Source organism: Bos mutus, chromosome 3 (assembly GCF_027580195.1).
Source record: "Bos mutus isolate GX-2022 chromosome 3, NWIPB_WYAK_1.1, whole genome shotgun sequence".
Taxonomy (NCBI): domain Eukaryota; kingdom Metazoa; phylum Chordata; class Mammalia; order Artiodactyla; family Bovidae; genus Bos; species Bos mutus.
In genome coordinates, this window is record NC_091619.1 from 93,537,779 (window position 1) to 93,551,710 (window position 13,932).

A 13,932-nucleotide genomic window follows, 5' to 3' on the forward strand; every position below is an offset into this window, starting at 1 on the left:
ACAATATTCCTGTAAACCTCCAACAAGACAAATGTTACTCTCTGTTCTGCCGCTTTTTGTCTCTATTTGAATGGAAAAATATTATACCTTTGAAGATCAGAACCTTGAGAATGTTCTTTCCTGTTTATTTCCACACTATAGGCAACATTCTTAACTTTAGAAAAAGCAATAGAATACAGAGTTTAAAGTAAAAGAAACAGATCCAATATGGAGTTTCATTTGTTCTACCCTATTACAGTTTTGTCATCAGCTGACAGGAAGAATCAGCTTGAATTCTTGCCTACTGTAGAAAGTGAAAGTGAAGTCCCTCAGTCCTGTCCGACTCTTTGTGACCCCATGGACTGTAGCCAACCAGGCTCCTCCGTCCATGGGATTCTCCAGACAAGAGTACTGGAGTGGGTTGCCATTTCCTTCTCCAGGGGATCTTCCCAACCCAGGGATCGAATCCGGGTCTCCTGCGTTGGAGGCAGATACTTTAACCTCTGAGCCACCAAGGAAGCCCTATTGTGGCTATCATGCTTTAAAAATGTGGTCTTATTTTTGAAATAAAAGTACTGTAAAATCCCTTAGTTTTGAAAAGAGGAGAGTTTGTTGAACAGTTTAAATACATAAACGTTTTGTGTTAATGTAATAGAATATATACCTGTCAAATTAATTCATTAATTTAACATTATTTTGAATCAGTGTTTTCATGTTCTCACTGGTCATTTTATCCCAAACTACAAGTCCTCATTCACAGAGTAACAAAAGGAGTGTTTGTTGAGCATCTACTGTGGCTAGACAATGTTCTTAATGCTTTACACATATTAGCTCAGCCTTATCCCTACCTTGTGAAAAAGTACTAGTGTAATACCATTTCTATTATGTATCGTTAGGGCATCTGTGGAGTTTTTGTTTGTAATCATCTGTATTACAGGTATATATCATCATCTTCCCAAGTGTTAGTCGCTCAGCCATGTCTGACTCTTTGCATCCCCACGGACTATAGCCCACCAGGCTCCTCTGTCCTAGTAATTCTCCAGGCAAGAATACTGGAGTAGGTTGCCATTCCTTTCTTCAGGGAATCTTCCCAACCCAGGTGAATTTTTTTCTGTCTGAGCCACCAGGGAAGCCAAAACATTCTTCAAAATATCTTTTAAAGACTTATTTATAAGGACTTCCAACACTTGCAGTTGTGAGATCATACCTCTAAGAATAATCATGAAGTTGGTATTAAGAATCCTTGTCTGCTTTATTAACCAGTTCTGACAGAGGTGCTCTGTAAGCATCTCAAGCATCATTGACAGGAGAGGGGAAGCGTTATTTCAGGCTAATTCTTTCCCAAATAGTCTTTCCCAAATACTCTTTCTCAAATAGTCTGTTGTCGTTCAGCTTGAAGTATTTGAGGAAGCACCCTGCAATATGAGAACTTTTGTAAACCTTCAAATAAAAGGTAACCTTTTCAGTGAGAAAATTTTATATAGAACCTAATCATGTACTTTGTTGTTTTAGGGATGTGAGTGTCTTATGGAATTTCTTTATGCTGTGTCTTTCCTCCAATTTGTTGTTTTTTAGGTGTTATAATAGTCATATCTGATTCCCATGTGCATTAGAGCCATTTATTTTCATCTCAGAGACATTTTTCTTTTTTCACTCAATTATTATTAACAATTTTCTTAATGATAAACTGAGGCAATAACTAGACAAACAGGCTCCATTCTTGCCCTCATAGAATCTAGTACAATGGTAGACTTACAAGTTTTTGTCCTCTCCACTTTATATATAAGCTTTATTCATAATTGCCTTAACCTGGAAGCAACCAAGATGTCCTTCAATAGGTGAATGGATGAACCACGGCAAATCCAGGAATATCATTCAACACTGAAAGTAAATGAACTTTTAAGACATGGCAAGACATAGATGAACTTTAAATGCATACAATCAGCCTTCCTATCTGTGGATTTCAATCTGCAGTTGTTTGAATCCACAGATGCTGAACCTGCAGATAAAAGCGGGCTGACTATACTATGCCATTTTATATAAATAACTTGAGCAACGTCTGTACTTTGCTTTCCATTTTATTGTACACCTAAAATTACTCTTTAAGAAAAAGTCTTAATAAATATATAACAAAATCCTTTGCCCATTCAACCCTTTCAACAAAACCCATTCAACAACATACCCATTTTAGCATAAAGATATGCAATGAGTGATACCAGTGATATTTTAGTCATAAAAACTGTACTTTTTTGTCAGTCTTCCCAATCCTTCAGTGTCCAGAAGATTATACACCCAGATTTGTGGCAGTTGTGTAGAATTAAATAATAAAATGAAGGTTTCTTGACTTTATTCTATGTTGAATTTTTGAACCCATTTTGAATCTCTTCATCTACCATGATGGAAGGTCAGAGAATTAAGTCTAACATAACCAGAAAAAACTGAATAAAGACTTGAAACAGATTTTGAAATGAGTCACAATCCTTCATTGTATTAGGTTAAAGCAATCTTGTGATTGAAAGATTACCTTTATGTAGAGGTTAATTAATTATTATAATGTATGTATATCTAAATGTAAAATTTTAAACTATAAACTCAAACAAACCTGCAGCCATAATCTTTTTCTTTTTCCAGTTTCTTGCAAAATAAATACTCCAGTGATAATACTGATTTCACATCTGATTTCACATACATTATCTTTCTGGATCTTCATACCAACTCTGTGAGAGAGAGAGAACAGATTGTATTACCCTATCTTATAAATTAAGGACAGATTGTATTACATCATTTTCTAAGTAAGAACCCTGAAGTACAAAAATTCTAAGTGATTTTGCCCATTATCATTGGGCAACTTGAGTGCTTTAGCCAGCCTGGAACCTCAGCCTTCTAACTTCACATCTGTTATAAGTTTTTGTCATGAGTCATAGCAAAACTTTGGTGCTAACTTCTTGAAATGACTGAGTAATTTGTCCCTCCGAAAGGTCCCCAGCTCTACTGAGACTGCAGTAATTATCCTTTTTCTGTCTCTGTTCCTATGTAAATCTCCCCAACTGGTATATATGTTCCTTTAAAATAGACATAATGCCTTATGTTTAATCAGCACTGGGCACCTAGTAACTTAAAAATTCCTGACCCTTTAATTTCCTCAGTGCAGAGTGAGGCCTACCTGGTCACCTGTAGACTGAAGAGAAAGTACTGATCACTGTCTTCTTATCTTCAGGAATTATTAGTAGCTATGGGAAAAGTTGGTGGCTCAGTGATAAAGAATCTGCCTGCCAATGCAAGAGAGTCAGATTCTAACCTGTGTCAGGAAGATCCCCTGGAGAAGGAAATGGCAACTCACTCCAGTATTCTTGCCTGGAATATCCTATGGACAGAGGAACCTGGTGAGCTACAATCCATGGGTTTGCAAGAGTCAGACAAGACTTAGCGACTAAACAACAACAATGAAGAAGGTTAATGTTGATAACTGTGGAGACAAGCCCATTACAAAGCCAGTCCATTTGTAGTGCCAGGTACTTTTAGTGCGTGTCTTCCTCCAGTTCCTCCTAAAATATATCCTTTTTTGATTTACGATTGGACTGTATGCAGTGATAGTCACAGTGGAAGTTAATCACTATTTTTCTTCCCTCAGTCCTGTTGGAGTGATAAAAAGCTCTTTGGCTATTTCAATATAGTTTCAAAGCCATCTTTTTATCTTATCCTATTTAACCCTTTCAAGAGTCCATTGAAGTAGTTAGGGCAGGGATTACTCACCTCAATTAATAAAAGAGGAAACTCTAGCTTAGAATAGAGAAATGACTATTCCAAGATCAGGAGGCTGGGCAGTACTTAAATTGAGATTTTTCTGCCTCCTCCAGGTCTCTTTCCATTACACTGCACTGCTTCTGATTGTCAGTGACATTTACCATCATTACTATTTCATTACCAGAGGATTTCAGAGTGGGGGAGGAGAACTTTTTTCAAATGGAAAAATGAAAGCAGTGTGGCTTGAAATTTAGCTTATGCTTCTTATCCAACTTAGCTTTGCTTTTATTTGTACTGAAATGAAATAAATTGAGCTAATTGTGATAATTATGTTGGTGGATAGAAATGACAGAATCAGTGAAGTTTTATTTGTTTGTTGTGTTAATCAGGTCTTCTAGCATTTGTAAAGTACACTGCCAAAATATCTAGATGCAGAAGCAAACAAACAAAAACCACTAATGAGGCTAAAAGAAAGATAACCATAATCAAAGATATGATTTTTGTATAATCCATATGACAGCATACACTGCACATGATTGAAACTATGTAGATATTTAGGTGACATTTATTTTTTCCATTCCATTATTTGTCTTCAGATAATTAGCCTAACTATAACACATGGTTGAAGTGTAGTTAGAACTAACCCACTATTAAGTCTGGTACTTATGAATTTGCAGATATTTGGGTTTCCTCATATGTCAGTTTAACTCACAGCTCCCCAAAAGTTACAGTGGATGTTTCCAGTGTGCTAATGGATACCCTATTTTATTTCTAATAATAAAAACTTTATATCATCATTACATTAAATATGTATCATTTTACTACCACCAAGGAAAAAATACATCTTTAGGCTATTCAGTGTTTGTGAGTTTCTTTTTATAGACAAATGTAACATGTACTCTTTCCATTCTATTGTTTTCCTCTGTTTCTTTGCATTGATCACTGAAGAAGGCTTTCTTATCTCTCCTTGCTATTCTTTGGAACTCTGCATTCAAATGGGTGTATCTTTCCTTTTCTCCTTTGCCTTTCGCTTCTCTTCTTTTCATAGCTATTTGTAAGGCTTCCTCAGACAGCCATTTTGCCTTTTTGCATTTCTTTTTGTTTGGGATGATCTTGATCACTACTTCCTGTACAGTGTGATGAACCTCCGTCCATAGTTCTTCAGGCACTCTGTTATCAGATCTAATCCCTTGAATCTATTTGTCACTTCCACTGTATAATCATAAGGGATTTGATTTAGGTCATACCTGAATGGTCTAGTGGTTTTCCCTACTTCCTTCAGTTAAAGTCTGAATTTGGCAATAAGGAGTTGATGATCTGAGCCACAGTCATCTCTTAGTCTTGTTTTTGCAGACTATATAGAGCTTCTCCATCTTTGGCTACAAAGAATGTAATCAGTCTGATTTCAGTATTGACCATCTGGTGATGTCCATGTGTAGAGTCTTCTCTTGTGTTGTTGGAAGAGGGTGTTTGCTATGATCAACACGTTCTATTGGCAAAACTCTGTTAGCCTTTCCCCTGCTTTGTTTTGTACTCCAAGGCCAAATTTGCCTGTTACTCCAGGTATTTCTTGACTTCCTACTTTTGCATTTCAGTCCAGTACAGTGAAAAGGCCATCTTTTTTGGGTGTTAGTTCTAGGTCTTGTAGGTCTTCATAGAACCATTCTGTTTAAGAAAATTAGAGATACCAAGGGAGCTTTTCATGAAAAGATAGGCACAATAAGGACAGAAATGGTATGCACATAACAGAAGCAGGAAATATTAAGAAGAGGTGGCAAGAATACACAGAAGAACTGTACAAAAAAGATCTTCATGACCCAGATAATCACGATGGTGTGATCACTCAACTAGAGCCAGACATCCTGGAATTCGAAGTCAAATGGGCCTTCAGAAGCATCACTACGAACAAAGCTAGTGGAGGTGATGGAATTCCAGTTGAGCTATTTCAAATTCTAAAAGATAATGCTCTGAAAGTGCTGCACTCAGTATGCCAGCAAATTTGGAAAACTCACCAATGGCCACAGGACTAGAAAAAGTCAATTTTCATTCCAATCCCAAAGGAAGGCAATTCCAAAGAATGCTCAAACTACCACACAATTGCACTCATCTCACATGCTAGCAAGGTAATGCTCAAAATTCTCCAAGTGAGTCTTCAACAGTACGTGAACTGTGAACTTCCAGATGTTCAAGCTGGTTTTAGAAAAGGCAGAGGAACCAGGATCAAGTTTCCAACATCCACTGGATCGTCGAAAAAGCAAGAGTTCCAGAAAAACATCTACTTCTGCTTTATTGACTGTACCAAAGCCTTTGACTGTGTGGATCACAACAAACTGTGGAAAATTCTTAAGGAGATGGGCATACCAGACCACCTTACGTGCCTCCTGAGAAGTCTGTATGCAGGTCAAGAAGCAACAGTCAGAACTAGACATGGAACAACATACTGGTTCCAAATCGGGAAAGGAATACATCAAGGCTGTATATTGTCACCCTGCTTATTTAACTTATATGCAGATTACATCATGAGAGACGCTGGGCTGGATGAAGCACAAGCTGGAATCAAGATTGCTGGGAGAAATATCAAGAACCTCAGATATGTAGAGGACACCACCTTATGGCAGAAAATGAAGAAGAACTTAAGAGCCTCTTGATGAAAGTGAAAGAGGAGAGTGAAAAAGTTGGCTTAAAACTCAGCATTCAGAAAGCTAAGATCATGGCATCTGGTCCCATTACTTCATGGCAGATAGAGGGGAAACAGTGGAAACAGTGACAGACTATTTTTGGGGACTCCAAGATCACTGCAGATGGTGACTGCAGCCATGAAATTAAAAGACTTACTCCTTGGAAGAAAAGTTATGACCAACCTAGACAGCTTATTAGAAAGCAGAGATATTACTTTGTCAACAAAGGTCCGTCTAGTCAAAGCTATGGTTTTTCTAGTAGTCATGTATAGGTGTGAGAGTTGGACTATAAAGAAAGCTGAGTGCTGAAGAATTGATGCTTTTGAACTGTGATGTTGGAGAAAACTCTTGAGAGTCCTTTGGACAGCAAGAAGATCCAACCAGTCCATCCTAAAGGAAATCAATCCTGAATATTCATTGAAAGGATTGATGCCAAAGCTGAAACTCCAATACTTTGGCCACCTTATGCTAAGAACTGACTCACTGGAAAAGACCTTGATACTGGGAGAGATTGAAGGTGGGCGGAGAAGGGAATGATAGAGAATGAGATGGTTGGATGGCATCACCAACTCAAAGGACTTGAGTTTAAGTAAACTCCGGGAGTTGGTGATGGACAGGGAGGTTTGATGTGCTGCAGTTCATGAGGTCTCAAAGAGTCGGACACAACTGAGCAATGGAACTGAACTCGAACATGAACTGAACATGTTCTCATTTCCCTAAATTTAATTTAAATCTCAAAATAGTTATTTAATATCTGACCCACTATAAAATTCAATAGAAATTAATATATGTTAATTTCATTGGTTTGGCTAAACTTGGTTAGTGTTTTAGATCATAATGGCAATAAAACTAAATGTCTGTGCCAGGTACTGTGCTAGGTACTTTTTAAGTATTATAGACTCATCAGCTATAATGATCTGAACTTGTGGATTAATATTGATTTGATCATAAATGACATTGTTACATTGTATAGAAATGTTTTTTAATGCCTTCAGCAAACAGTCTTCTAGATACACTTTGAAACAAGATTATAGAGTATTGCCTTGGGAATTGAGAAATGGAGGTGTTATTCTCCTGCTCAGAAAAATAGCAGACATGGTAGGGTGGGGAGGTGTATATGATTAGCTTTATTTTCGGCTTGCTGCAGTTTCCTGAAGCGCCAGCCTATTGTATGATAAAAACTAGCCTTGACCAATGTGACATTTATATGTGGAAAAATTTCAGATTTGTAAAGCCTTCCTTTGAATGTAATGCCTAGACTACTAGAGTGAACTTTAATTTTGCTTCAGAAATAATAGAAAATGTCTAAATATAATTTTTTTGTAAAATATGACCTCATTTTGTTTACAAATGGTGGATTCTACATTTTGCAGATGTGTCTTGCTGAATCAGGGCTCTCTTATCCCTGCCATCGACTTACAGTGGGAAGAAGATCTTCACCTGCACAGACCCGGGAGCAGTCTGAAGAGGTAAGCATGTTTGCTAGCTTTTCATCAAACATAACGTCTGTCCTCCACTCACCTGCCCACTTCCTATTCTCTTTTATCTGCCACAGCAAACAATAGGTAGAGTTAATGTAGCATGAATAACATTTCAGTAAATTCTTAAAGGCGGAAACTTTCCGAGCAAAATTATTGCTAATGTGCTTCTTCTTGTTCTATAAGTTTCATGTTTCAAACAGACAGAATTGGGGTGGATCAGCTGAAATGATTTTTACTTAGAATTGTCAGGCTAACAAAGGAATTTTTTAGTTGCTGACTGTATAGTAGACTACATTTATTAGAATTCATTCTGAAGGTCCTTTAACTCATTGAGCTGGATCACATTGTGTGTGCCAAACATTGTCCTCAATACTAGGGAACAAAGATGAATAACAATGTACCTATACCAAGGTGCTCAGAGTCAAAGGTGATACATTAGTAAACCAATAATAATGGCAAATGTAATAAATGCAGTGGCAGCAGTGCATTACAGGGTGCTGTAGAAACAAAGAGGAGCAAGGAGATTGAACATGTTTATATATGTGGTATGCCTGTATGTGTCTTTGCAGGTCTGAACTATTTAAAAGGCAGAATCTTTTCCTTGGGTACAATAGCGCTGTGTCCAGCCATGACTCGGGTATAAGGGAATGAGAAAGACAGCCTGGACATTGCAATTTATCAGTTTTAGAAGTATTTTGGGGGACTTACTGGTCGTCCAGTGGTTAAGACTCTGTGCTTCCAGTGCAGTGGGGGCAGGTTCGATCTTTAGTTACCCCATGGGAGCTCTTAGTTTTGGCATGTGGTGTCTAATTCCCAGACCAGGAATCATACCCCAGGCTCCTTGAGTTGGAAGCATGGAGTCTTAGCCACTGGACCACCAGGGAAGTCCTTCAAAAGTTTAAATTAGTCCAGTAAAACCTTTTCCATTTACATTCTATACAAAATATGGTTGCAAATTTTTATTTAAGCTTAAATATTTTGGACATTTATTATGGAAGCTGCCACAAAACCTCTCCCACTATTCTCTGAATACGTAATTGCATCATTTAAATATGTAAAAGAGAAAAAGGGACTGAATAACTGAAGTTGTAATCTATGATCATCCTGTGAAAATGACAATTTGCTACTCAATTTTTGGAAATCCATAAGGAAGGAAGATTTTCCCCCCACTGTAAATACTACCATACTATTTCTTTAGGTTTCTAAAAATGTTAATTTCCTTTAAAGAGCCCACACCATTTTTTCCAACACTATCTCGCTAATTCCTCATGAAGGGAAAAATAATATTGAGTTTCACTGCTTGGCAGAAACTGCCAAAAACAATTTATTGAAATATTTCCTTTTATTGCTTGAGTATACTTTTAATGGCTAAAGTAAGTTATGGCTTCAACCCTTTAATGAATAAATCTGCTAATATTAGGAAGCCAACTAGCTCCATCCAGGATTCTTAATGATTTTATGATCTAAGAGGTGACAGTTACCTGTTTCATTTCATTTCCTTTTCTCACCCTCACCATTATATGTGTTATTTGGGCATTCCGTTCAGTGGAGTGTGTGGCTCAGCTGGTAAAGAATCTGCCCACTGTGCAGGAGACCTGGGTTCGATCCCTGGATTGGGAAGATCCCCTGGTGAAGGGAACAACAGCCCACTCTAGTATTCTGGCCTGGAGAATTCCATAGACTGTATAGTCTATTGGGTCACAAAGAGTCAGACGTGAATGCGGGACTTCCACTTTCACTTTTCACTTTCAGTGGAAGGAATTCAATGCCATAAATTGAGGAAAAGCGTATTAGAGGGTGGCATACACTTAAGATTAATTAAGGAAGAAAGTAGAGTGGGGTTAGGGAGCTTTGTAAAACTAAGAGAGCCACAGCCTTGGGGATATCTTTAACTCTGATTTTCTGGGATGAGTCCATTATTTTTCCTTCCCTGGCTAAGTAAATATACCACTTCATCCAGTGGTGAGAAATGGGAAAGGAGCTGTGACTTGGTTTTTATGTTGTCATAGAATTATGAAACTGGAGCAATTTTTTATTTGACTTATACTTGCCCATCCATTTATTCCTCATTTATTTAAACATTTTTTCAATGTCTTCTACATGCCAAACATTAGGATCCCAGTCTTTGTGCTGGAAGAGCTCACACAAAATAATATCTGCATTTTATCTCTAATGGCAGGGTTCTGTCCTCATGAGGCAACTGGTTCCATTGTTGAGCATCTCTGTTAGTATCTGCTGCTGCTGCTGCTGCTAAGTCACTTCAGTCGTGTCCGACTCTGTGCGACCCCATAAATGTCAGCCCACTAGGCTCCCCCATCCCTGGGATCCTCCAGGCAAGAACACTGGAGTGTGTTGCCATTTCCTTCTCCAATGCATGAAAGTGAAAAGTGAAAGTAAACTTGCTCAGTCATGTCTGACTCTTAGTGACCCCATGGACTGCAGCCTACCAGGCTCCTCCATCCATGGGATTTTCCAGGCAAGAGTACTGGAGCGGGATGCCATTGCCTTCTTTGCTGTTGTTATCTACCCTGTATTAAATCAGAAGCTATGACTGTGTAGAACTGTGTAGAACCCAGTGGTTCTACTTCTTTCCTCTTGTTTTAACCCTTCTTTTACATGACTTTGTGTGTTTCAAGATAATTACCACTTTGCTATTGACTGTCTTCAGCCTTGCGTTAGGAAGAAGATATTTGAGACCAGTAGTTAAATTCAGGTTTTGAATTTTATGCATTGTACTTATGTGTTCTTTAACTGGCGGAATTTTCTTTCTTACATCGTCCTTCTAACCCTGCAAATATATTTTCCTTATAATTAATATTTTCTCATTTCTTCCCATCTTCCCCTTGTTCCTGAGCTCCCTTTCAATGCTTATGTGCATGCTAAGCTGCATCAGTAGTGTGACTCTTTTGCGACCCTATGGACTGTAGCCCACAAGGCTCCCCTGTCCATGGGATTCTCCCAGCAAGAATACTGGAGTGAGTTGTCATGTCCTCCTCCAGGGGATCTTCCCTACCCAGAGATCGAACCCACATCTCCTATGTCTTCCACATTGGCAAATGGGGTCTTTACCACTAGTGCCACCTGGGGAGCCCCTCCCTTTCAACGACCTTTCCATATTTCTAGGTACCTTAGCTAGGTACCTATCTTTCCTCATCCCAGCTGCTTGGTTGGGACATTACAGGGACCCCTGGCTGGACCCAGGTTTTTTGAGAGTTGTCCAATCCTCAGTTGATAGTGTAAGAGTAGGAGGAATACTCCAAGAATAGCAACAACAAAAATAAAATCCCAAGTTTAAAATATAGTTAATGTGAAAACGATTGATTCGTAATTTCAGTTAAGCAGACATCTATTGAATACTTACTGTGCTGATCAAATGAATATAAACTGAAATTTTCATATTATGTAATTAATGAGAAAGGTGAGATAAGCATAAGATACTAGAGAAACACACTTATGGGGAAAGGGGTGCTATAACTTTCAAGAATGTTTGTAGGCAAAAGCCTTGTCTGCCTTATCTACCTCTGTAGCTCTGCTGCTGCTGCTAAGTCGCTTCAGTCATGTCCGACTCTGTGCGACCCCATAGACGGCAGCCCACCAGGCTCCTCTGTCCCTGGGATTCTCCAGGCAAGAATACTGGACTGGGTTGCCATTTCCTTCTCCAATGCATGAAAGTGAAAAGTGAAAGTGAAGTCACTCAGTCGTGCCCAACTCTTAGTGACCCCATGGACTGCAGCCTACCAGGCTTCTCTGTCCATGGGATTCTCCAGGCAAGAGTATTGGAGTGGGGTGCCATTGCCAACACCTAGTAAAGCTCCTGGTATATACCAGCCACAGAATAAATACTTTGTGAATGAATATTTTTTAAAAAAAAGAAGAAGAGGGGGAACTAGAGCAATTTATATCCATATCAAATGAAAATGAAAAGAATGAGTCACAGCCAAATGAAGAAACATGGATTAGTATTCCATTTGGAGGAAATCGCATGATTTGATATAGTGAATGGGGAGACCTAAGTGCAGTTTGGTATTCATGCAAAATAAAGTGGGAGACAAAGAAAGATAAGAGATGAGACAAAGGTGAATAGGTTTTTATATCTCAAGTTGGAAACTGGAACTCTGGGGAGCCAGAAGACTTTTAAGTGGAGGGTGATTTTTTTTTTTTTTTCTCCCAAATGGACATTTTAGAGAAAAACATTTTGACTGCTGTGCAGAGGCTAGATGTAAGGGAAGCAAGACTAGAGACAGAGAAATCAGATATGAATCTGTTGTACTAGTATAGGCAGAAGATAATGAGATCCTAAACTAGAACATCACTAGTCAAAAAAGAGAAGGAAATAGATTCAGGATATATTTTGGAAGGAAAATCAGTAGGACTGGTGACAGACAGGATCTGTGGGAGAAGAAAGAGGGAGAGGGTAAGAATACCTAGATTTTGGCTTAATTGGCAGAAAAGATTTATTCAGTAGTTATTCAGTGAATTCTGATTACATCTTTACCCCTGACACTGGCATAAGTGTTAGGAATATGGCTATAAACAAAAACAGTCTTTGCATAAAGGAGCTTGTTGCTAACTAAATGAAATTGAATGCACATAATTGCCCAAAATTTGTGTTTCAGTTTTTTTTTTTAATGTATATATTTTATTGAAGTATAGTTGACTTACAGTGTTTCAGGTGCTCATCAAGGTGATTCAGTTAATATAAATACACATATATTATTTTTTTGAAAATTTTTTCCATCATAAGTTACTATAAGATATTGACTATAGTTCCCTATGCTATACAGTAAACCTTTGTTTCTTGTTGCATATCTATTTTTAATAAGAAATATAGCATTCTATTCATACTAAGCCAAACAAGTACAACCAAAATGTCATAATTTTTTTAGTTAGGCAAAAATTCATAAGCTTTCTAAAATATATATATATATATTTACATATTTATATGTGTGTGTGTGTGTGTGTACAAAAGCTTTTATAATACATTTGATAAAGCCTTGAAGAAGAACATCAAAAAAAAGATGGAGAAATTGGAGAACATAAACTAAATGAGAGGAAACACTGAATATGAAATAGAAAAAGTGAAACAAACTAGATAAAAGTAAAAGATCATCATATAGTCCAGTTATTTTTAAACATGACTGCTCATTAGAAACATAAATACGGAGCTCTGGAGAAAAAGCAATACCTAAGCATTTGTATTTTTCAAAAAATTTCAAGATAATTCTGATATGCATCTGGATTTTAAAAAGTGATTACAGGTTTGTCTATTAGATCCTAGTTTATTCTAGTTTAGGTGATATAGAGTTCTATTATTTTTCTGTTGACCAATCATGATACAATGGTATTACATGAGTAATAGTTACAGAATCACAGTAGTAAAACATGTTTATCAGTTTTCACAATCTATAGCCAGACAAAAAATAAAAGTCAATTACAATTGCAAGCAATAATTGGAACAAAATTAGCTTAACAGTATAGAATAATTACATACAGTTTGGGCAGATCAAGCAGAGTGATGTGGTAAGTGGAAGTGCATACATCCACATGTTTTCTTTCACCCAGTCATTTAATCCATTTACATTTAAAGTAATTATTGATATGAATGGTCCTATTACCATTTTCTTAATTGTTTTGGGTTTATTTGCTGTAGGTCTTTTCCTTCTCTTGTGTTTCCTGGCTAAAGAAGTTCATTTAGCATTTGTTGTAAAGCTGGTTTGGTGGTGCTGAATTCTCTTAACTTCTGCTTGTCTGGAAAGCTTTTGATTTCTCCATCAAATCTGAAGGAGAATCTTGCTGGGTAGAATATTCTTGATTGTAGGTTCTTCCCTTTCATCATTTTAAATATATCTTGCCATTCCTTTCTGGCTTGTAGAGTTTCTATTGAGAAATCAGCTGATAGCCTGATGGGAGTTCCCTCTTATGTTATTTGTCATTTTTCCCTTGTTGCTTTTAATATTTTATCACTGTCTTTAATTCTTATCAGATTGACTACTATGCGTCTAAGTCTGTTTCTCCTTGGGTTTATCCTTCCTGGGACTCTCTGCTTCCTG

The 13,932-nt window shown here is 37.5% G+C and overlaps 1 protein-coding gene across 1 annotated transcript in view; it reads left to right on the top strand.

Moving 5' to 3' along the window:
• The window catches only part of FAF1 (Fas associated factor 1), a 498,603-nt gene that overhangs the window by 317,417 nt on the left and 167,254 nt on the right, over positions 1–13,932 (top strand). The window contains exon 9 of the mRNA XM_070368090.1: positions 7,775–7,870. Within this exon, the coding sequence (XP_070224191.1) occupies positions 7,775–7,870 (96 nt within the window). The remainder of the gene's footprint in view (positions 1–7,774; positions 7,871–13,932) is intronic.